The sequence below is a fragment of the Mustela putorius genome, unplaced genomic scaffold (genome assembly GCF_011764305.1).
Source record: "Mustela putorius furo isolate JIRA1106 unplaced genomic scaffold, ASM1176430v1.1 tig00003962_pilon_pilon_pilon, whole genome shotgun sequence".
NCBI lineage: Eukaryota > Metazoa > Chordata > Mammalia > Carnivora > Mustelidae > Mustela > Mustela putorius.
Window position 1 is genome coordinate 8342767 of NW_025422106.1, and position 22664 is coordinate 8365430.

At 35.9% G+C, this 22664-nt stretch overlaps 1 protein-coding gene across 3 annotated transcripts in view; it reads left to right on the top strand.

Moving 5' to 3' along the window:
- The window catches only part of STXBP4 (syntaxin binding protein 4), a 165576-nt gene that overhangs the window by 20353 nt on the left and 122559 nt on the right, over window positions 1-22664 (top strand). For all 3 annotated transcript variants that reach the window (XM_004747367.3, XM_013053675.2, XM_004747368.3), the window contains exons 5-8: window positions 8096-8202; window positions 8562-8781; window positions 9785-9863; window positions 15991-16085. In XM_004747367.3, coding sequence (XP_004747424.1) covers window positions 8096-8202; window positions 8562-8781; window positions 9785-9863; window positions 15991-16085 — 501 coding nt within the window. The remainder of the gene's footprint in view (window positions 1-8095; window positions 8203-8561; window positions 8782-9784; window positions 9864-15990; window positions 16086-22664) is intronic.

Sequence of the window (22664 nt, forward strand, 5' to 3'; positions counted from 1 at the left end):
TTGCTTCCCTTGCCTTTGATGATGTTCCTACGAAGAAGTTGCTGCGGCTGAGGTCGAAGAGGTTGCTGCCTGTGTTCTCAAGGATTTTGATGGATTCCTTTTTCACATTGAGGTCCTTCATCCATTTTGAGTTTTGTTTTCATGTGCGGTGTGAGGAAATGGTCCAGTTTCATTTTTCTGCATGGGGCTGTCCAATTTTCCCAAAACTATTTGTTGAAGAGACTTTTTTCCATTGGATATTTTTCCTGCTTTGTCAAAGATTACTTGACTATAGAGTTGAGGATTCATTTCTGGGCTCTCTATTCTGTTCCATTGATCTGTGTGTCTATTTTTGTGCCAGTCCCATACTGTCTTGATGATGACAGCTTTGTAATAGAGCTTGAAGTCTGGAATTGCGATGCCACCAACTTTGGCTTTCTTTTTCAACATTCCTCTGGCTATTTGGGGTCTTTTCTGTTTCTATATAAATTTTAGGATTATTTGTTCCATTTCTTTGAGAAAATTGATGGTATTTTGATAGGAATTGCATTAAATGTGTAGATTGCTTTAGGTAGCATAGACATTTCCACAATATTTGTTCTTCCAATCCATGAGCATGGAACATTTTTCCATTTCTTGGTGTCTTCCTCAATTTCTTTCATGAGTACTTTATAGTTTTCTGAGTACAGATTCTTTGCCTCTTTGGTTAGGTTTATTCCTAGGTATCTTATGGTTTGGGGTGCATTTGTAAATGGGATTGACTCCTTAATTTCTCTTTTTTCTGTCTTGTTGTTGGTGTATAGAAATGCAACTGACTTCTGTGCATTGATTTTATATCCTGACACTTTACTGAATTCCTGTACAAGTTCTAGGAGACTTACACTTATTTTTGTGTACTTCCTCAAGATGGAGAGTTATGTGCACATTATTCTGCAAATGCAAACTGATGCAACTTTATTTTTAAATGTTCTTATTAATAATAATAGCATTTACTATTACTATAATAGTAAATAATAGCATTTACTGTACATATACTTCTAAATGCAATTTTATTTTTAAATGTTATTAATAATAATAGCATTTACTATTACTGTAATAGTAATATAGCATTTACTATACTATACTATAATAGCATTTACTTTACATATGCTTCTAAATACTGTTAGGCATGTTAATAATATTCTAATCTGCACAAAATTTCTGCAGTAATAGATGTATTCATAAAATAGGAAACACAGGCTCATGAGATTATCTTTATTAAGTTGCAAAACTGAGCAACTTATATATTTTTATATTTTATACTTTATACTATACTTTTTAAAATATTTTATACTTTTTTATATTTTTAGATTATATACTTTTATATTTATATTTTTTAAATGCATGTGACTGCTTTTGCTTGCTTTAATTTTATTTTAATATGATATTGTTTCAGAGCTAATAATATATGCAGTCCCCAGTCTTATAGATGGATTATATAACATTTATATTCCCAAACTTCACATATTAAGGGGGCTGTTGGAACTCAGAAGGATAAACATATGTGAAAGTTTCCCAATGGCAGAAACATAACAAAACAAAACAAAAAACAATACTGGTTCAGTAACCAAAACACCATGTTTCTTTGAAAAACATATTCAGAGTTAAAACTTGGGGCATCTTGACATGTTTTTTTCCAGTTGAAATGGAAGGAAAGATTCTTCCAGCGCTTAGTGTTAGAGGAAGCCTATAGAATGAGAACAAATATGCCTGATACTGAGTTAAGGAACTATGAAAACTTCCACCCCACCAGTCAGTCCCTTATCAGTCTGAAGTCCTCAGTGTTCAATCCCAAACCTTTGGGCTGAGACACTCCTTTGAGCTTAATTCTCACATATCCAATTGCTTGGTCAGCATTTCCATTTGGACCTCCTTAAGACATCTCAAATTCACTGTATCTGAGGCGAGACTCGTAAAAGTCACACCACATCCTCGTCTGCCCATCTTTTCCCAAGCAGAGCTTTTCTTCAGTTCCCAGTCTTGGTGAGTGATACCTACCAGGTGCATAAAGTCAGAAAACCTGAAAGCAGCCTAACTACTTCCTCACCCTTAATACCCATACCCAGTTGATTAGCATGTGCTGTTGCCTTTTTCTACTCTATAAATATCTCTTAACCCCATCAGTCTCCTCGACCTCCACCATCATCACATAGTTTATCAGACCCCACAATAGCTTTGCCTGCTCTCGTGCACCACACCTATCCCCCTCCCCACCACCAGCCTATCATATTAATACTCAGTTGCCTGCAGGGCTCTGTATAATGTGACTTCTGCCCTGTAATTCTCTGACTCTCCATCTTTACACTTCCAGAATGGCATTCTTTCAGTTGCTGAAAACTCTTTTTCATTTGCAGTTCCCTCTGACTGAGAACACACCCATGGCACCACTACTATGACTTCCAAATATCTATTGAAAGACTAATTCCTAAGGAATGTGTTCTCTGTGCCCTTCAGTATATTTTATTCTTTTTTTTTTTTTTTTAAGATCTCATTTATTCATTTGAGAGAAAGAGGACAAGCAGGCGGGGAGAGGCAGGAGAGGGAGAAGCAGACCCCGCTCTGAGCAGGGAGCCAGACACAGGGTTCAATCCCAGGACTCTGAAATCATGACCTGAGCCGAAGACAAACGCTTAAATGACTAGGCCACCCAGGCACTCCTGTGCCCCCAGTTTATTCCAGATCTTTTCTCCTATATGTGCTCCTAGATCCTGTCCCTTTTCTTTGTATCACCTGTCTCAGTTTATAAACATGCATCCATATCTGTGGTGGTTTTATTGTCTGTCTGAACGACAAGACAGTGTGTTTCCTAAGTACAAAAAGTCTTGTTCATAATATCGATCATCTCCAGTATGATGCCAGGCACGTACTAATTGCTCAGTTAATATTTATGAATTAATGACCCCTTAGGCATTCGGTCATGTTTCTGAAAGTTAATAATCTTGTTTGCTATTCCACTGCCACCATCTGGTTCCATACCAAGTACCTCTCTTCCCTGGCCCTTTGTGTCAGATTCTGAACACGAAATGTCTTTGAAGTTTTCAAATGTTTTTGTTTGTTTCTTTGTTTCCTGCTATTAGTGTAAGGAAAGTAGGCAATAATCAAAAGCTTTTCCTCAAACCTGATACTACATTTTATATTTCATTTAACTGATTCTAAGACATATAATAAAACACAAACAAGCTTTATGAGATGAGTCTTAACAATCAGTTTCATTTTCTTCTTTTAGCATTTTCTTATTTTAGTGCTACATAAAATAATGGCATATTTTATAAGTATCACTTTAAATTTTATAAATTCAGGACTTTTGGGGGCGGTTAGACTCTACAGATAAAGACAATGATCATACCGCTTGTAGATACTAATGGTTAGTCATTGTTCACAAAGGGTTGAAGTAAGGCATCTTTATCTTTCAGAAGAAGTCTGGTTTCAGAATATGCTGAGCATATCCCTGGAAGCCTCTGGATGACACAGTGTAAAGAAACCAGTCCCATTGTTGGGAGCTGAAAGAAGTAGTAGCAGCCAAGAGCATTCACTTTACAAGTCACTCTCTTCTCTCCTTTGCCATTATTACTTCTGTCAGAGCCACCTTAATTTCCTCAGACTGTTTCCTGCCCCTGATCAGCTGATTGTGGACTTACTCTGGACCCGGCACTATGCTACGGGAAAAACTCATGAAAAGGACATGGTTCTGGCCAACTGAAATAATCAGTGCTGTTATTTTGGAAGTGGGTGGATTAATGTGCTCTAACGGGAGAAAAAAGATAGGTAAACAGATAGGAACAGTACAAAGTAAATGTAATAATAGAGGTAAGTTGAAATTGCTTTTGAAACAGAGAGAGAGGAACAATTCAGTATTTCCAGGCAGTGGGGCAAACTTAATGCAGAGAAAATGTTTGTGTTTGGCTGTGAAGTTTAAGTGCGAGTTTATCAGAGAAATGGCAGGGTTGATGGTGGCATTCTAGACAGGAATTAGGATGTGTAAAAGCATTAAGGTTCTAAAGACCATGGCTGGTTTGAAGAACATTTTTTGAGACTCGAATGAAAAATTTATGTGTTGAGGAGGGAAGTGAGGCTTTTTTCAGGAAGGCTGAAAAAGTTGGTTGCAGCTAGCTTGTTGTGCAGGGTTTGCAAAGTTAAGGAATTTCAACTTTTCTTACCCATGGACAGCCATTAAAGGTTTTTGCTGTTTTTTAAGAGAAGGAGGCGGGTAGGGGCAGGGGGAGAGAGAGAATCTTAAGCAGGCTCCACACCCAGCAGGGAGCATGATCTCAGGATCCTGAGGTCATGACTTGAGTCAAAATCAAGAGCTGGACACTTGACTGATCTACCTCGGCATCCTTAAAGGTTCTTAATTTGAGGAATAACAGGACTAAATTTGCTATCAACGTGAGAATTACAGCAGACACGGAGTTTTGATTCAACTCACTTTTATTTAACACCTACAGTGTGCTAGGATTTTATGTATGTTATTTAATTACTAATAGCAACCTTGCGTGACAGGTATTTATCTCCACTTTACAGCTAGGAAAATCAAGTCTCAGATTATGCAATTTGCCTAAGTGCAGATTAATAACTGGCAGACTATAGAAGTTGACAGATTCTGAAAGTGTGGGAAAGGAACCAGAAGTCTTGCAGGAGCATTCCTTAGTATTTAGGACTAAGGAGTTAGTTAAATCAGAGTCAGTCCGTGTCCATGGTACGGTACTATAGTAACATGTTATTTAGAAAACTATATAATGGTCATTATAAGTGAACAGCGCAGGTAGTTTTCAACGGAAACATGGACGTGGTCATGAGTACTTTATTACTTTTTTAATGCTTTTGTAGATGTTGATGGGAAAGAACGCAGGCCCTGACCTGTGGAAGGAGGGCATGTGAAAGTTGTACAGTTGCTCAGTAACTGCTGTATCCAAACCCAGACAGTATGGAAGAAGACTCAGCGTGTCCCCAAAGTTAGTATCTTCACATATACATTCATCCAACTGGGGCAGGGCTCACTGGTTTGAATGCCAGACTCTAACAGAAATAGCTTTGCTTGAGTTTGCAGGTTCTGACTTTTAAACAGGTTCAGAAATTCACACGATCAGCTAAGATCTTGTTCTAGGAGGCAAAGAAAAAAAAAAAACACCACTGTAAATACTTTTTAGGAAGAAAAAATATATATGAACACCAGAAGCCACCATCAGAAAGCATTATTCTTCCTTTCTTCTCTGACCCTTGTCCTGCTGGACATCAGTGTGCTATAATATAAGATGCATGTTGTGTTCATGAGAGCTTTTCCCGCTGTGTTGCTAATACGTCGGAAAGGAGGATGTAGGAGATAGTAGGTCTGCCGAAATCCTGTTGCCTACCTCTGTTTTCTGTAGTCTTTTTCTCTGCAACCCTGATAGCAGCTGTGGTGTGTATGAGAGGCATGGACACAGGAGCCACCTCCAACAGTTTTGAATGTTGTTCTGTAGATGAGACTGTGTGACTCCCCCAGCCCCTTTCCTCTTCCTCTGTTTGTTTACGAACATCTAGCTAGCAAGTTGTAGAGCTCAAGTTTGTATTGGGTCTGTCTGGCTGCCAAACCTTGTGTTCTTTCCACATCTGTCCACTGCCTTCTGAAGTCTCCTACCATTTGAAAAAATTGTCACCTGACAATATTTACTGTTTTTACTGTCTGCCACCCCGATTCTAAAAAATCCTTTCTTTCCTTGTCAATGGCCTTTGTATGCTTTGCTCCAGTGAAACAGGGCTTTCTTCATTTTCTCCACTTTTTCTCCTAGGCTTTGTGATAAAAGTCAATAGTAGTATTAAATTTCAGCTGTAATCTACTTTATTAAACTGATTCTAGTTAGGATCCTTTGTAGATTCCAAATAGGCTAGAGCTGGATTTAATAATTGCATTTTTTTTCATTTGACTCATTTGTTAATATACTTATTTTAAAATTAGATTAAAAATTTCTCCATTTGACTCTTATTTCCAAGACCAGTTTTGGAATATAGAACCAAACATGATTCAGCCTAATTAATTTCGGGCAGATATTATGAGCTCTTTTTATTTTGGGAGATGGAGAATCTCTTTTTTATTTTATTTTATTTATTTATTTATTTTTTTTTAAGTAGACTCCATGCCCTCTATAGGACTTGAACGCACAACCCTGAGATCAAGAGTTGTGTGCTCTACCAACTGAGCCAACCAGGTGCCCCCTTTTCATTTTTATAATGTGATACTTGACACATGTAAATGAAGCATAATAATAGAATGAACACCTATGAATCTGCTTAGCGTTCACCACTTGATTGAAAAAGTGGAAAATCTCAAGTGCTACTGAGGCATTCCTGAGCACATTCCCCGCATTCCCCACCCTTCCTCCTGGAAATAAGCACTCTGGGATTTTGTTCATTCTTCCCGATTATTAGCCTTAGCCTTTTGCCTGTGGCAAAAGAAACAGGTTGTTTCTCTTGTTTACTGCCATTTCATCTTAACCTTGAGTTAACTGTCCCGAAGGTAAAATTTCACATATTAAATTGCAAGCTAATGTATGTGAGTGTCTAAGTATGTCTTGGTAGAGTTGATTTAAATGCATACGTAACCGAACTCTGTACTAAGGTTTGGGCCTAAGCAGTACAGAACTGTGTTTACACAATTTTACAAAATTAGCTCTTTGATTTCACTGAACATGTAGGATCCTTATGGTGGATGCTCTCTCCATACTGCTTAGTCTTTTCCAGCATTACGATTGCGTTTTACTCCTCATACATTAACCAGTGGAAGGGAAAAAATACAGCCTATTATGTAGCAAAATATAGTGAATATAGCAATTGTGTTGTGTTCTCTCACTTTCCTAGTTATATTTATAAAATACAAATTTCTAAATTTGATGTATTTTAAAATCGTTTCCTTTTTCAGCTTAATTTTTAAAATAATGTTTGTAATTTAGACGGGTCATAGAGTCATTGTGCATTTAGTTCATAGTTTCTTTTACATAGTGTAAAGTTTCTCCGGCGAGATAAACACAACACCAGGCAAAGGGGGTGCAAGGCAAGATTTATTAAAAACACTCTCCGGCAAAGTTTCAGGGCTCAGGAGAAGGGGAGCCAGGAAAGTTGTGCCGGGAGGAGATGGGCACCCTTGGGTGAGGTTCTACGACTCTGGAAAACAGAGTGGCGGAAGTCGCGCCCAAGGCAGGGAGAAGGGGGCTTTTAAGGGGCCTCGAGGGGAGTTCGGGGGTCTTTTGGCAAGTTTCCCTTATTTGGATATTTCGCCTGCTCGTCAGGGTCCCATTGGTCCACTGCAGCCCGGGGCGAGGGGTCTCAAATTCCCGCTTGTCAGGGTCCCATTGGTACATGGGAGCCGGGGCTGGGAGGGTTTTCAGATTCCTGCTTGGGTCTTTGTTCTCCTGTCTGAGCCCAGGTTTTGTGGCGGGGACTTTCGCCATCTTAAGTAGCCCTTTCTTTCTGCCAGCCCAACACATAGCATTTGAAATAACATGTTTCCATGAAGTTTTTTTGATTAATATTTTATATTTATTTATATATCTTCCTGTGTACTCCGTATTCAGTGTTGAGAGATAGCAGTAAGTATGTTTTTATTTCTATTTAAGATTTGTTTATTTATTGGAGAGAGAAAGAGAGCGGGGAGGGGCAGAGGGAAGTCTTAAGAGAGGGACAAGCAGACTCCCCACTGAGCAGGGAGCCTGACAGGGGGCTCATTCCCAGAACCCTGAGATTATGACCTGAGACAAAGGCAAACACTTAACCAGTTGAGCCACCCAGGCACTGTAGTACCAACCTTTTAAAATGAGTCTTTTCCTGGTGTACCTGGCTATGTCTTCATGTGTGTCTTCAGGATTCCTTAGTGTGCAAATTCAGCTCACATATACAGAAACTGTTCCATTTCATTCCATATGTAAGCAAACCAGGCTTTAGTTAAAACTTTATGCTAGTGAGGTTTTTTTGTCTAAGATTTTCTTTTTACTCCTTCTTAAAAAGACTGTTCACTAAATTTTTTTTTGTTGTTTAGTTGCATCAGTTATTTTTTTTTAAACACCATCATTATTAATTTTTTTATATTTATTACTACTTTTGTTAGGATGGACGTTTGAAGCCAGGAGATCAACTTGTCTCAATAAACAAGGAATCTATGATTGGTGTATCCTTTGAAGAAGCAAAAAGCATAATTACCAGAGCCAAGTTGAGGTAACTATCCTATTCATAAAATAGAATAAGTTAGTTAGCATGTCTTCTCAAAAACAGTAACTTAAGAGGTTTAAATAGTTTAGATCCTAAAAGAGCATGCATGTGAGCCGGGTAGGGGAGGGCAGAGGAAGAGAGAGAATCTCAAGCAGACTCCTCACTGAGCAGCAAAACCCAACATGGGGCTTGATCTCACAACTCTGAGATTGTGACCTGAGCTGAAATCAAGAGTCGGCCACTTTAACTGACCACCTAGGCACCCCCAAAACAAGCGTATTTTAATAATAATTGAAGCATTATCTTAAAATTCAGCTGTACTGTATCTACACAATATCCATAAAGTGATTTCTTTTTAATGCTAGGTCAGAATCTGTTTGGGAGATAACGTTCATAAGACAAAAATCTGATGGCAGTCATCCAGGAAATCCATCTTGTACATCTCTTTTACAAGCTTCCGGAGAATATGGACCTCAAGTCTCAACATTTAGCCTTCTTCCATCTCCCCCTGAAACACTAATTCCAAAGACCTCATCTACTCCCCAAACTACAGATACCATTTTACCTTCTTTTAGGATAAATCAGGTAATCTTACATTTCTCTGTATATATGCAGTCCATAAATCCCCTGTATGTTTTTATGTTTGTTATATGCAATAGAATTTTAATTTTGTAATTGTAATTTTGTAGTGTAGTTGTTTTAAACAGATTTATATTTCCTTGAAAGTTCTTTCCTTTTTTTTTTCTGTTTAATATTTTTATACTGTATCAATAATATAATTTTTCAAGTCAGTGTGTCTTTTGTCCGGAAAGTCATGATCAGGATTGGCCTCGAGGAGATATGTCTAGTTGTCATTCAAAACTATGTTAGGAATGTCATATTTATTTTCAGAAAATCTCTAATATGGTTTAATTTATTCTTATTTCTGTTCCCTGCCTGACTGAAGACAGTCAGTCTTCCTTCTTGTTCCTTAGCTTTTTTTTCCTGCACAATGAGGCTAATCCTAATTACCCAGTGTAGGTGGCTATGGTTCCCTCACGTGTGCATGCTAATACCTAGTTCACCCCAGTAGACTCACCCAAAAGAGGGAGTTTCTACATCAGAATCAACAATTGATTACTAATTGCAACGGGGCCCTAAAAAAATCAAAGTTATAAAATAGAGCATGTACTCTTAAAATATATGTGAGCTATAAAACAAAATAGGAAACTCAGGTAGGCTTTCAGTCAATGGAATAAAATTTGTCAAAGGCAATTTCAGTTTCAGGAACCTGCTAGTAAGATACAGAGTGTAAGATTTTCTGTCAGCCCCTTATACTTTTTTATTTGGGGTTATAATAACTTTTCAAAGATAAGGTGCATAGCCTTATATTTTGTTGTTCTTGGACATGGTAGAGCTGAAAGCAGTTGTTCTTTAATTCTGAAGTGCTTTGCTTGGAGATAAATATAACAAAATTTTAGAGATCTCATTTTTTTGGATTACTGCTTTAATCTCTTAAACCATTCTTTTTATGTTAACGTGAGCTTCTAGTCTGGTCTTTGACCTACTTTAGAAAATGACATTTTATGTTCTTCCTTTTCTTTCATAGATGAAAACTGGATACAAGAAAACAGAACAGACTCCAATTACTTCTTCGGGAAACAGCCCTACGGATATGTCTAATACAGGTAAATGCACATTTAATTCCTCTTTATTATTATTTCTTTCAATTACTCTTTCTCAATGAGGAGTACATAATGTGACTTAATAGACTTTAAAGAAGAGTGCATTATGCCTTTTTTTCCTTCAGTGAATAAAAGAGCAAAATGAATGCATTGTGCAATGGTCCCTGTTAGATTAGATCTTTTATTAGAAATTTTCCTGAACAAAGGGTTGAAATTTTAAGATGCATTATCATAACGGTGTCTGTGAAGCTGTAGTAATCAATGAACTGTTGAAATCAAATAATGTAAACTCTTCTTTAAATCAAGATTAGGTTGCCTTGTCCTTTTAGGGAAATACTGGTGAGGTTCATTAAATGCACCTTTCAGAGAAATTATAGATGGGAGCATAGCTTAAGAAATGAAATATGTTTTTGGTTTTTTTAAGAAGAGATTATATAGATGTAAATTAAAAAGAACATCAGTATTATGAATTGAATATTATTAGTTATAATTACCATGAAATGATTTACTGAATTTTTAAAACAATAAAATGTTAATTCTGTGAGCCACCCATAAGAAAAATTGCTTTTTATCGAACTGTGAAGTATCTATTTGTAGCTCCAATATCAAGAAAAAAACTTTCCCTTTAAATTATGTCCAAAAATTAAGTACAACAACAATCAAAAACCAATGCTTAAGGAAAGAAAGAGTTAATTACATATGTCTAAAAATTCCAATGTAAGTTGTTACCTGTATATCTTAATTTTTAATAGCATTAGTCTAGATCAGAATTGCAAAATAAGGACAAATTAGCATAAAGTACATGGTATCTTCGTCCATTTGGGCTGCTGTGACAAAATACCACAGACTGGGTAGCTTATAAACAACAGACATGTATTTCTAACAGTTCTGGTGGCTGGAAATCCAGGATCATGGTGCTAGCATGGTCCCAGTGAGAGCCTTTTTCAGGTTGCAGACTTCCCATTGTATCCTCACATGGAGATCTGTGGGGTCTCTTCAGTCACAATACTAATCCCATTCAGGAGAGCTTCACCCTCATGACCTCAGCCCCTCCCAAAGGCCCCATCTCCGAATACCATCACCTTGGGGGTTAGGATTTTGACATAGGCATTTCGGGAGGACACAGACTTTCAGACCACAGCACACAGGCACCACACTTATTGGGAATTTATAGCGGATTCCACAGTTTTTTCCTCTGATTTGGAGACCAGTATTTACCAGTGGGTTGGTAGCAATCTCTAGCCATAAATTAAATGCCCTTCTACTTAGAGGGATTCCTTGACTCTTAGAAATCTTATTAGTATTATTTTTTTTTTTTAAGATTTTATTTATTTATTTGACAGACAGAGGTCACAAGTAGGCAGAAGCGCAAGCAGAGAGAGAGAAGGAATCAGGCTCCCTGCTGAGCAGAGAACCCAATGCAGGGCTCCATCCCAGGACCCCAGGATCATGACCTGAGCTGAAGGCAGAGGCTTTAACCCACTGAGCCACCCAGGAGCCCCAGTATTATCCCTTTTATGGAATTAATTTCTATTCTCTTGATGTATTGTTTTTATTTTAAACTGTGAACATATGTGAAGAAGAAAAAAAATATAGATGAAAGAAGTGAACAATGGTGAGGATACATTTATGTAACATGATTTTAATTTTGAAAGTCATTGGACTGCTCATTGCCTCTATCAGTCTTTTATTTATTTATTCAAGAACCACTTACCGAGCACGTCAGATATGTAGAAAACATAGTTCAGGAGGAATTATGAAGGAATTAGGATGTTTTCCATGAGATACTTAAGAGTCTATGGTGAAATAAAACATGGGTTAAAAAAAAAACCTTCATTTTTCAGATTAGAAAACATATATGTATGTGTTTATTGTATTGAATAACTACCATTTGCGGTATTCTGTGTTAACTAGAGCGGGGTACAGGTGGTTTCTGTATTCAAAGGAATATACTATCTTGTCCAGATAGTGCAAAGATGTGAACAAAGTAGAGAAGGAAAGAAGTGGCCAGAGTGTGGTGTCGGGAAGGCACAGGCTCTGAATGCAATGTAGAGATTCATTTCTTCGCTTCCAGCTTATTAGCTGTGTAACCTTGAAATAGTTGCCTCGTGGGTCTTTATGAATATTAAATGAGATCATGCATATCAGGCACGTAGCATTGTAATTGGGACATAGCATATGCTCAGTAAATTTTGCTGTTATTATTAATATTACAGAACCCACTGACTATAGTGTAGCTCAGATAATATTTCGGGGATATTTTTAGACTAGAAACAAAAGCTCCCATTCTTTAATTCAGTTTTGCATCCTCCCCTCGGCCCCCAAATTAGTACATAGTAAAGAATTTGTCACAACATGTAGAAATTTCATAGCAAAAATCAGACATCATCCAGATCGTGCAAGAAGTGGTAAACATCGACCGATGGGTGGAGATCTTCCTAAGGGAAGGACCCACCGGGAGCAAAATCACAGAACAAAGGATGAGCTAGCTACCAGGTCATCCTAGGAGGCAGATCTGATTAGAATGAAGAAATTCCAGAATAATGAATAAAATGAGGTAAATTCACATAAGTGACTAAAAGAAAGAGTGCTATATTTTATAATAGAAAAATGATTTAATGAAAATATATTTGAGTGAGATGTATGAAAAGTAAAATTTTTTTCCTTTCTTTTTTTTCAATTAACATATAATGCATTATTAGCCCCGGGGTACAGGTCTGTGAATCATCAGGCTTACACTCTTCACAGCACTCACCATAGCACATACCCTCCCCGATGTCCATAATCCCACCCCCCTCTCCCTACCCCCCTACCCTTCCAACGCTGTTTGTTTTGTGAGATTAAGAGTCGCCTATGGTTTGTCTCCCTCCCGATCCTATCTTGTTTCATTTTTTCCTTCTGAAAAGTAAATATTAAAATACAATTAAAATTGAACACTTTTCTAGGGTAGAATTAGCATTGAGGTAGTCTTATTTTTTTATTTTCATGTAAGTGTAGTAGCCCAGATCTTTCTAGCGGGGGGGGAAATTAACTCCAAATTATCTCTAGGTAACTTACATACATTGTGATTTGTCTGTTATAAGCACTTAATTATAGATTTTTCCCAAATTTGACCCTTAACTGTCACATCTAAACTTCTTCAGCCACTTGGTATTTATTCAAAAAATATAAACAAGTTTTAATGTTAATCTCAACAAAAACAAACTGAATTGAAGCAAATCTACCCATGTTCCCATCTCAAAATTATTCCAAAGTGTAAAACTGGTTAGAATTTTAAAAATCCATATAATACTTGAATATGTTTTTAAAAAACTATTATATAAATGTCTTATTTCAGAACTCAGAGTCATTTACTATTGCTATAAGCTGACTAATGCATGAACTGGTGAGCTCAAAGCATACTACAGACATTCCTGAAAAATTGAGTGAATTATTGCATGAAGAAATATTATCATTACTTTAACTTTACAGAACACAAACTGTAATCCTCCCACACTAAGGTTTTATAACTGAAACAAAATAGTGATGGGGGAAAATATTCATGGAGGGTTCGTGGTATAAACCAAATGGTTTTGATCCTGCCCTCTTAAAACATTCCCTTTCTTCCCCTAAAAAGAGGAATAGAAGAGAAGATCCAAGAGAATAATAAGCTATCCTTTGAAAATCCTCACTCCCCCGGAGAGGAGCAAATCAAGAGCTTGAGGCCAGAATTGAGAGATGTCACCAGCAAATGGGGAAAGCTGTCTGTCTATGAGCAGCTTTTCAGGTCAAGCTCCTCTGAATCACCAAAGCATGCCGGATTTATGCACAAATCCTCCTGAGGTTTTGGCTCAAAGGTACAGGTTTAGGGGAAGGTTGGCCGAAAGAAAGTGGGATTTTGTTAAGCCATGACTGCATATTGTTAAATATGCGGGGCGGGGGGGAGTTACTGTAGTTTTACTTTCAATCTCCTGTTTATATGTCTGTTTGTTAATATTAACAATATTCTAAGTGTGCATGGGTGGCTCAGTCTGTTAAGCGTGTGACTCTCAATCTCAGCTCGGGTCTTTATCTCAGAGTCACCAGTTCAAGCCCCGTGTTGGGCTCCAGGCTGGTCATGGAGCCTACTTAAACACAAACAAACAATATTCTCTAGTGTTCATAGTAGTTTTCTCTGATTCTATATTTTACCTTTACAATTTCTGTAAGGTGCACTATTTTATTCTAACTACTTTACAGATGAGAAAACATGATGAAAGATACTGACGACATTTAGGAATCATGGCTTTGGGAGTCACAAGAGACTAGAATCCTGACATGGTCACTTCCTAGCTGTGTGATCATCGGCTGGTTTCTTTACCTTTTGGGGCCTTGATCTCTCCATCTTTGCGATGGCAATAATGACACCTATGTCATTATGGCTATCGTAAAGCTTAATGAGCTCATCTCTATGAAGTACTTAGTGCATTGCCTGGCTCAAAGTTAGCATAAATAAGAGCTGATTTGCTGTCATTTCCACTGTTACAGACGGCAAATTTTTATGCTTATGTATAGGAATACATAAGTGAGAATGCATGCCTCAGTGTGTGTGGTTGCTGTGTGTGTGTCCCTGTTCTTCCCTGTTCCATTCTGCTCTGTCTCCCTCCCATCCCCCAGCCCTTCCACATACTTAACACTTGCACAGGGTGATTCACTCCCAGGAGGAGGATTATTGGTCTGAAATCATGATTAGGCTAGTTTGGGTCCACCTAGTAGTGCTCCTGTTCCTTAATTGCAGGTCAGGCGTCAAGCTGAAGGTCATTGACAAGCCTCACAAATCCAAACATTAAAAATGAAAAATAAAGTTTGACTTCCCTGCTCTTTGGTCTTCTATACCACTCTACTCCATGCTGATCTTTTGTGCCACACTGTAGGTTTGGCACAGAATTTCTCTTAAGAGAAAAAAAGAAAAAAATACATATATATACATATATACTATTTTTTGTCTAGTGGCTAACAATTAAGTATCATGATGACAAAAGAGACTTTGCTGCTTTTATCAGAAATGTAAAAATTCTATTATACTAAAATCATTCTTCCTCAAGGTTTGATTCCATTTGAAGCTAAAAGTCAGTAACCATTTTTTTTTTATGATCTTGACACCTATAAGCTATATTCAAGATTTTACATAGAATGTTAAGGATGTGTTAAAGGTTTAGAGGAAGACTATTTATTTTCATATGCGCTTCTTATGTTCTTAAGAAAGAGAATGCAAATCATTTTGTACTTAGAGACAGATGCTCTGAGAAATTAAAAAAAAATTAAAACACTGCATAAAGATGTGACATTTCAAAAAGTTTTTTCTCTTCCTCTTGTTTCTATGTAGAACTAGTAAAATACCATTTAGAAGTGTATTTAGAATAGTGACAATTTAGATACAAGGATTGACATGAATTACAAGAATTTTTTTTCCATACTTTGGCATATTAAAACAAATAATTTTTCAAGGTCTAATCCTTTGTGGCATCTGATCTCTTATTCATGCAAAAGGACGAAGGCTCATCTAAATCATCAGTGTAGATAGATTAAGAAGGTATTAGAATGGGTGAGAGTTGTATGAAACTCAACTCTTGGAAGTCCATCTATGCTTCCTGAAATATAACCTTAATGTTAAGTAAGGGGTTCCAAAAGTTCCTAGTCTGTATCATACTTTATGTGCAAACTTGAAACAGTTTGCACTTAGGAGTTTTTCCATAGGACCTTCAGAATCCGTAACAAAACCACTTCTGCCAAAGAAATATCATGATATTTTTGAATTCCTAACTTGATTTTACTTATTTTGGAAGATAAAGGCTTCACTTTACAATTAGTAAGGCATTTTGATGATGGGGTACTGGTAGGATGTATGTTTATCTTTTAAAATAATATTTCCATGGGAGTTAAGGCATAATTGGCCATTCTTTTTGTATTATATCATTTAGTGCTCAAGTGAGGGTGATTTATATGATACATTTTAGATTTAAAGAAAAAAAATAATGAAAACAAAAGTAAAAACTGCCAACTGATTAGCCAGAATTATTTTTGAACAGCAGGAGCCCAGAACACATCCTGTCAAATGAAAAGTTCTATTCCAATTAAGTTTCCAATTAACGTGCACCCTGTTGTCTCTTAGATATTGCCCCTGCATGGACTGATAATTATGGACCACAAGGAAAGAAGATTTCCCTAAATCCTTCTGTTCGCCTCAAGGCAGAGAAACTGGAAATGGTAAATACTTTAAATTTCCATTTTTCTTCTATAAAATAGAAGTAAGGAAGTGTTCTCATTCTCTGAGAGGATAAAGGAAGGACTGGAGCCATTACTTTCTTGAAGAATTACTTTTTTGCGATTAAATGAATGGCAGTTTGAGTTTTAATTATTTATGTTTGAGTTGAGCAGCCCACTCACAAGTACCAAATAGAAATAAAACCTTTTGTAACCTAAATTGACACCAAATTAATCAGTTTCCTCCTGTGTAGGAATAAAGCAAACGTGATGTTTTACAGTGTCGAATCAAAGGAAACAGAGAATGAATTATGTATGCCCAAATATGTGTAATAGCAGTAAGTGCAACTTTTTAAAAAGCAAAGGGAAACTAAGCCTAAAGAACAAAATAGATGCTCACTAAATATAAAGAAGCTGGTAGCAATGTACTAAGAGGCACCAAAAATTAGTCCTGGGGAGAGTGAAATATTGAGAGCTTCTGTATGTCAAAGAAATGTAGGTGATTAAAAAGGAAGAAGTAAAAAGTAAAAAAGCGTTTTAGAGCTTTTCCTGTCAGGTGACCTGGGAGCTCACAGCAAAAATGTGCTATGTCTTTTTTTAAATATAAAATTGGATATAGTGCTGTAGGTCCACAGCCTCTACTTTCCTGTCATTTTTCATGAATAATGATTTTTTTTTTTTTTTTTTTACATTTTAGGGAGAGTGAAAGTGCACAGCTACCGTAAATACACATTGCATTTATTCCCACAGTCACACCTATGCATTTTAGGAAGAATTGAAAGTGCACAGCTATAATAAATGCACATTGCGTTTATTCCCACATTCATACCTTTGCTTGAATGGTCCTGTACCAAATACCTTTTCCAGAGTCAACTTGACTCTTGCCCAGTGTTCACATGCTAACTCAATTGCAACTCCTGTGTCCAGATTTTGCTAACTATTATAGTTTGGGTTAATATTGCCTTATTTTGCACATCTATAGCACAACATCACTTTTTGGTGCTGTACAGTCTTTTGTGTATTTTGTTTTGACAACAAGATTAACTTTCTTCATGATGATATCTAGTACACCTACTACTGTTTAAGCACCTGGTCTGTGCTCATTAAACTTTCCAATTAATTAGATACTTTTTTTTTTTTTAAGATTTTTTATTTATTTATTTGACAGAGAGAAATCACAAGTAGGCAGAGAGGCAGGCAGAGAGAGAGAGAGGAGGAAGCAGGCTCCCTGCTAAGCAGAGAGCCCAATGCGGGACTCGATCCCAGGACCCCGAGATCATGACCTGAGCCGAAGGCAGCGGCCCAACCCACTGAGCCACCCAGGCGCCCCAATTAGACACTTTATAGATAGCTTGTTTGGGTTTTCAGAATCCTGAATCTCATTTGCTAACTTGTACTCTCTTTTTATTGGTGACTTAAATGTTAAGTTCTGACTAATGCCAAGGTTTATAATCAGTTAATATTAACATTTTTTAATGTATATTTGAGGTGTAAAAACACCTATAAATATCTAAAAAATAAAGAAGTTATTGTTTTTAATGATGTTGCTTTAATATGCGTTTCTAAACATCCAGATTTAATACGGTTTCTCTGGGTAAGGAGGAAGTTATCCAGCTAATGACTTGACTTGGCTGCCTTTGTTTTCTTATTCAATTTAAGTTTTCCTAGCACATGATTTTTTTTAAAAATCTAATTAATTGCCTTAGATATGAAAATCATCGAAATCTGTATTGATTCTGAGAAATTTGAGTCGTTTGACTGTTGAATCAGAATTTCCAGGCTTTGGTCCTCCTATTAGCTTAAAAAAATTATTTTTCTGGAAAAATAAAATGCCAGTATTATAGCAAAGGCGACCCACATTCTGTGTTAATTCAGTTTCTTCTTATTCAAAGTATATTTAGTGACTTTATTTAGTAGAGCATTCTGTGTTTTCAGAGTATGAAACGGCATTTTCCTAAATAAGAATTTTTTTTTTTCCAGAATCCAAATTAGCTCCTATCTACCCAAATATTTGCTAAGCTACTCTTCCTTTTTTGTTTGGTTGCATAATAATTTAATAATATCTGTATCATTCCTTTTAAAATAGGTCTTTCTATTTCAGTTGTTATTTTGTAGACAGATTCAATTTTATTATCTATTATATTTTTAACATATTTATTGTTCAGTAACAGATAAGGCCAATGTGATCAAATATTTAAAATGAAATAAAATTGTCTTTTTCCTTTATCTTCTATAAATATATTACATACAGCATCTAGGAAATTTGTGTTACAATAAGATTTCATAAGGAAAGGTGTTGACTAATCATGTGGTTATTAAGTAAATAGGCTACTCAGTACAATTCTTAAGAAAAACGGAGAAGTTAGAATTTGCTAAAGGAAATTACCTATCAAGATATATACATATATATAAACATATATGTGTATGTATATATATATATATATATATATATATATATATATATATATATATTTATGGCATCATCTTCATGAAATTCTCTGTGTTTCACCAGTCTAAGTAACCAGCTTTGTATCAGGATATACTAGAAAATGATTTCTAATATTAAACTACTTATTCATTAATTCCTTTTCTGAAAAATGGATTGCCTCTTCCTACGAATACTCTGAGGATGATTTAATATACAGATATTTTAAAATAATTTCACCATGGGTATTTGCAGTGCTATATTTTTAAAGCATTTTTATGAGTACTGTGGGTCTCATTTAATCCTAATGTTAGACATACAAGTAGGCATGGTAAACACAGCAAGTAGGTATACAGTTTATTAGTTGGCTTGAAGACCAAGAATTATTGTATTTCCATCCTATGTGTATGTATTTTTGTACCTGAGAAAGATGCTTTGGGATACAAATGCCATTTTGCTGATATTTACTTTAGCTCTTGCCATTTCTGTAGCATTTGAAGAAAGATGTAGTGAGCAATGGCATACCCCATGTCTGATTACAGTTAATGAGTTGTTCTTTATATTAGGTTGGGAAGTGTGCGATGAATATTGTAAAGAAGTGACATTTTTAAAATTCATCATTCAGACATTAGAAAGAGTTAAGGACTCATATTAGAAAGAGTTAAGGACTTTTATTTGTCCATTAAACAGTTTGCATTTTTGCTTAAGGTTAAAAGATGACATTGCTTATTCAAGAAATTTTTAGAACTTGTTTTTTGACCAAAAATAGATTATTTTCCATTTAAATTTATGAGCTTACTTCACCAATATGCTGTTTTCATCTAGAGTAAATTTCTAAAGTTTGGCTCTAGATAAAGTTCCATTGTACTTCGATAAAGTTCCATTATACTTAGTATAATAATAATCATATATTTCGTACCTTCTGTGGCAGGTGTTTTGTTTGCATTACTTTTGTAAAATTGTTTTTATTTCTTTACATGAAAACATCAATCATACACAGAATGATTATACTGTATATGTACAGTTTAAAGAATAATAAAACAAACCCACCTGTACCCACCACCCAGCTAAGAATCAGAGTTTTTGACATTGCCTTTGTGTTTCTTCTTGATCATATATATCTCTCCCTCTCCCCAAGAGACAATCTGTTTTAAATTTCAAGTTTATCATTTATATGCTTTTTTTTTTTTTTTTTTTTTTTTTTTTTTTTTTGGAAGAAGAGTGGGAGGGACAGAGGGAAAAGGAGAAAGAGAATCTTAAGTAGACTCTACACCCAGCATGGAGCCCAACACAGGGCTCTATCTCACTTCTCCTAGATCATGACCCAAGCCAAAATCAAGAGTTGGATGCTTAACCGATTGAGCCACCCAGATACCCTATTATATATGTTTATAAAAACATGAAATAATGGTATGCAAACATGCCTGGGAACTGTCCATAAAGAACTCCATAAAGTAAATATAAAAAAGTAAAAAGTTGTGCTGCAAACTGGGAGAAAATACTTGTAATACACATAATATAAAATATTGCTATCCAAAATACTTTTAAAAGTCCTACAATCAGGGGCGGCTGGGTGGCTCAGTGGGTTGAGCCCTCTGCCTTCAGCTCGGGTCTTGGTCTCGGGGTCCTGGGATCAAGCCCCACATCGGGCTCTCTGCTCAGCGGGGACCCTGCTTTCTCTCTCTCTCTCTGCCTGTGTCTCTGCCTACTTGTGATCTCTGTCTGTCAAATAAATAAATAAAATCTTAAAAAAAAAAAGCCCTACAGTCAATCAAAAAAGACCCATCAATACTTCTCCTGAGTATATACCCTAAAGAAAGTTGTATCTAGGTGCTAGAGTAGACGTGTACAAGAATGTTCTTTGTTAACATTCCTGGTAAGCAGAAAGCCCCAGTGTGCTGGAGGGTGGGTGAGTAAATTGTGACATATTCATCTAATCAGGTATTTATCAATGAAAATGAATGTGCTGATGTTAAAATAGCATATACAGATGAATGATGAAACCATAGTGTAGGGTGAAAAAAGCAAGTTTCAGAATTATGACTACCTGCAGCATTTTTATGAAGCTAAAACATAGCAAAACAAAACAACACATTAGGGATACCTATGTATGTGACCAGGCATCTTAAAATAAGTCATATGGGGATGATGATCCCACAGTTCAATACTAGTGGTTACCTCTCGTGTAGTAGGACAGCAGTATGACATGAATTCAGCCCTATTGGCAGTTTTATAATTCTTAAATGTACTCACGGAATTTTTATTTTATTGCTCTGCTTTAAAACATGTATATCTATTACATATTTGTTTTTAGTAGATACCAAATATTATATAATAAAATACTCAGGAATATTGAACCAAATGTATAAGATGTATTACCTCTAGGGAGAAGTTCAAAAGGGACCTTTTTTTAAAATAATTTTTTATTTCTTTTCAGCATAACAGTATTCATTGTTTTTGCACCACACCCAGTGCTCCATGCAATCCGTGCCCTCCCTAATACCCACTACTTGGTTCCCCCAACCTCTCACCCACCCCTTCAAAACACTCAGGTTGTTTTTCAGAGTCCATAGTCTCTCATGGTTCACCTCCCCTTCCAATTTCCCTCAACTCCCTTCTCCTCTCTAACTCCCCATGTCCTCCATGCTATTTGTTATGCTCCACAAATAAGTGAAACCATATGATAATTGACTCTCTCTCCTTGACTGATTTCACTCAGCATAATCTCTTCCAGTCCCGTCCATGTTGCTACAAAAGTTGGGTATTCGTCCTTTCTGATGGAGGCATAATTTGTAATGTTTTTTTACATTCAAAATTTGAAGTATATGTACTTGAGTGTTAAGGCACTATCACACCAGTTTTGAAAAGTATGCAAAAGATGCAAAAATGTGCAGAACAGAAAGCTATGATATATTGACAGTTTTTTAAAATGTATAATACTGTGTAGCATAATTATTATAAATAAATACATAATTTATGTATATTGAATATTTAGAGTCTATATTCATAGAACAATTTCAGAAAATTATGCACCAAACTATTAATAATAGTGTTTGTCTCTGGAGAAGTAGTTCTCAAGGAGCGTTTGTTTTTGTTTTTTTTCCCTTCCCTCAGGGACATTTTGCAATGTCTAGAGACAGTTTTTGTTTCCATATTTGGGAGAACATCACCAAATTAGAAATCACTAGCAAAAAATACTTCTCAAAACTGTGTAAAAATATAAGACATATTGCTAATTAATTTACGAGTCAAAAACTTTGCTAATAAACATGTAAAAGACGTTTAATCTCACTTGTAACTAAAGGAATTCAACAGCATCCAAATCATATTCAACATATTGACAAAATTTAAAGTGTGAAAACAACAAATGTTCTTAAGAATGTAGAAAAATAGGTCTTATTGCCAGTGGTGTGTATAAATTGCTGCAGCCAGTTTGGAGAATAATTTTACAATATCTAAAGTTGACAATATATATATGTACACATACACACACACACACACGCACTACATATGATTCAGCATTTCCTCTTTTAGGGATATACTGTAGAGAAATTTTCACACCGCCATACAAGGAGATATGTATAATGTTTTGTAATTTTAAAGCTGGAGTAATGATAAAAGCCCATCCATCAGAGAATATATAATTTGTATTTATACAGTGGCATACCATTTAAAGTTAAGTGAACTAGTTTCACAGATAAGAATATTGAGCAATTACAGAATCATAACATGGAGGTAAAAACAATAATTTGTGAACAAATTTATAAATTTATAAATAATGTTTATAGTACACTATTGATATAAGATTTTAAGTGCACAGGAGCATAACATTAGGGAATACATGTAGTAATGGTATCAGATCGTGGACAGAAAGCTTACACCCACCTTAGGATAGTTGTTCCTGCCAAGGAACAACAGTGAAAGCTTTCAACCAAGTCTGCAATGTTTATTTCTTAAAAATATATATAATTTCATGCAAATACCAATGAGTATTTGAGTACATGGATGTTCTTTGTATTATTGTCTTCCTGTGTATGTCTGTGTGCTTGGAACATTTTTGTAACTGAAGGGAAAGATCTCCAAAAGTTAACCATTATTCCATGTTACACAAGGTAAATATTTATGACCGTGTAGACGTAGCAGGAAGATGATACTTA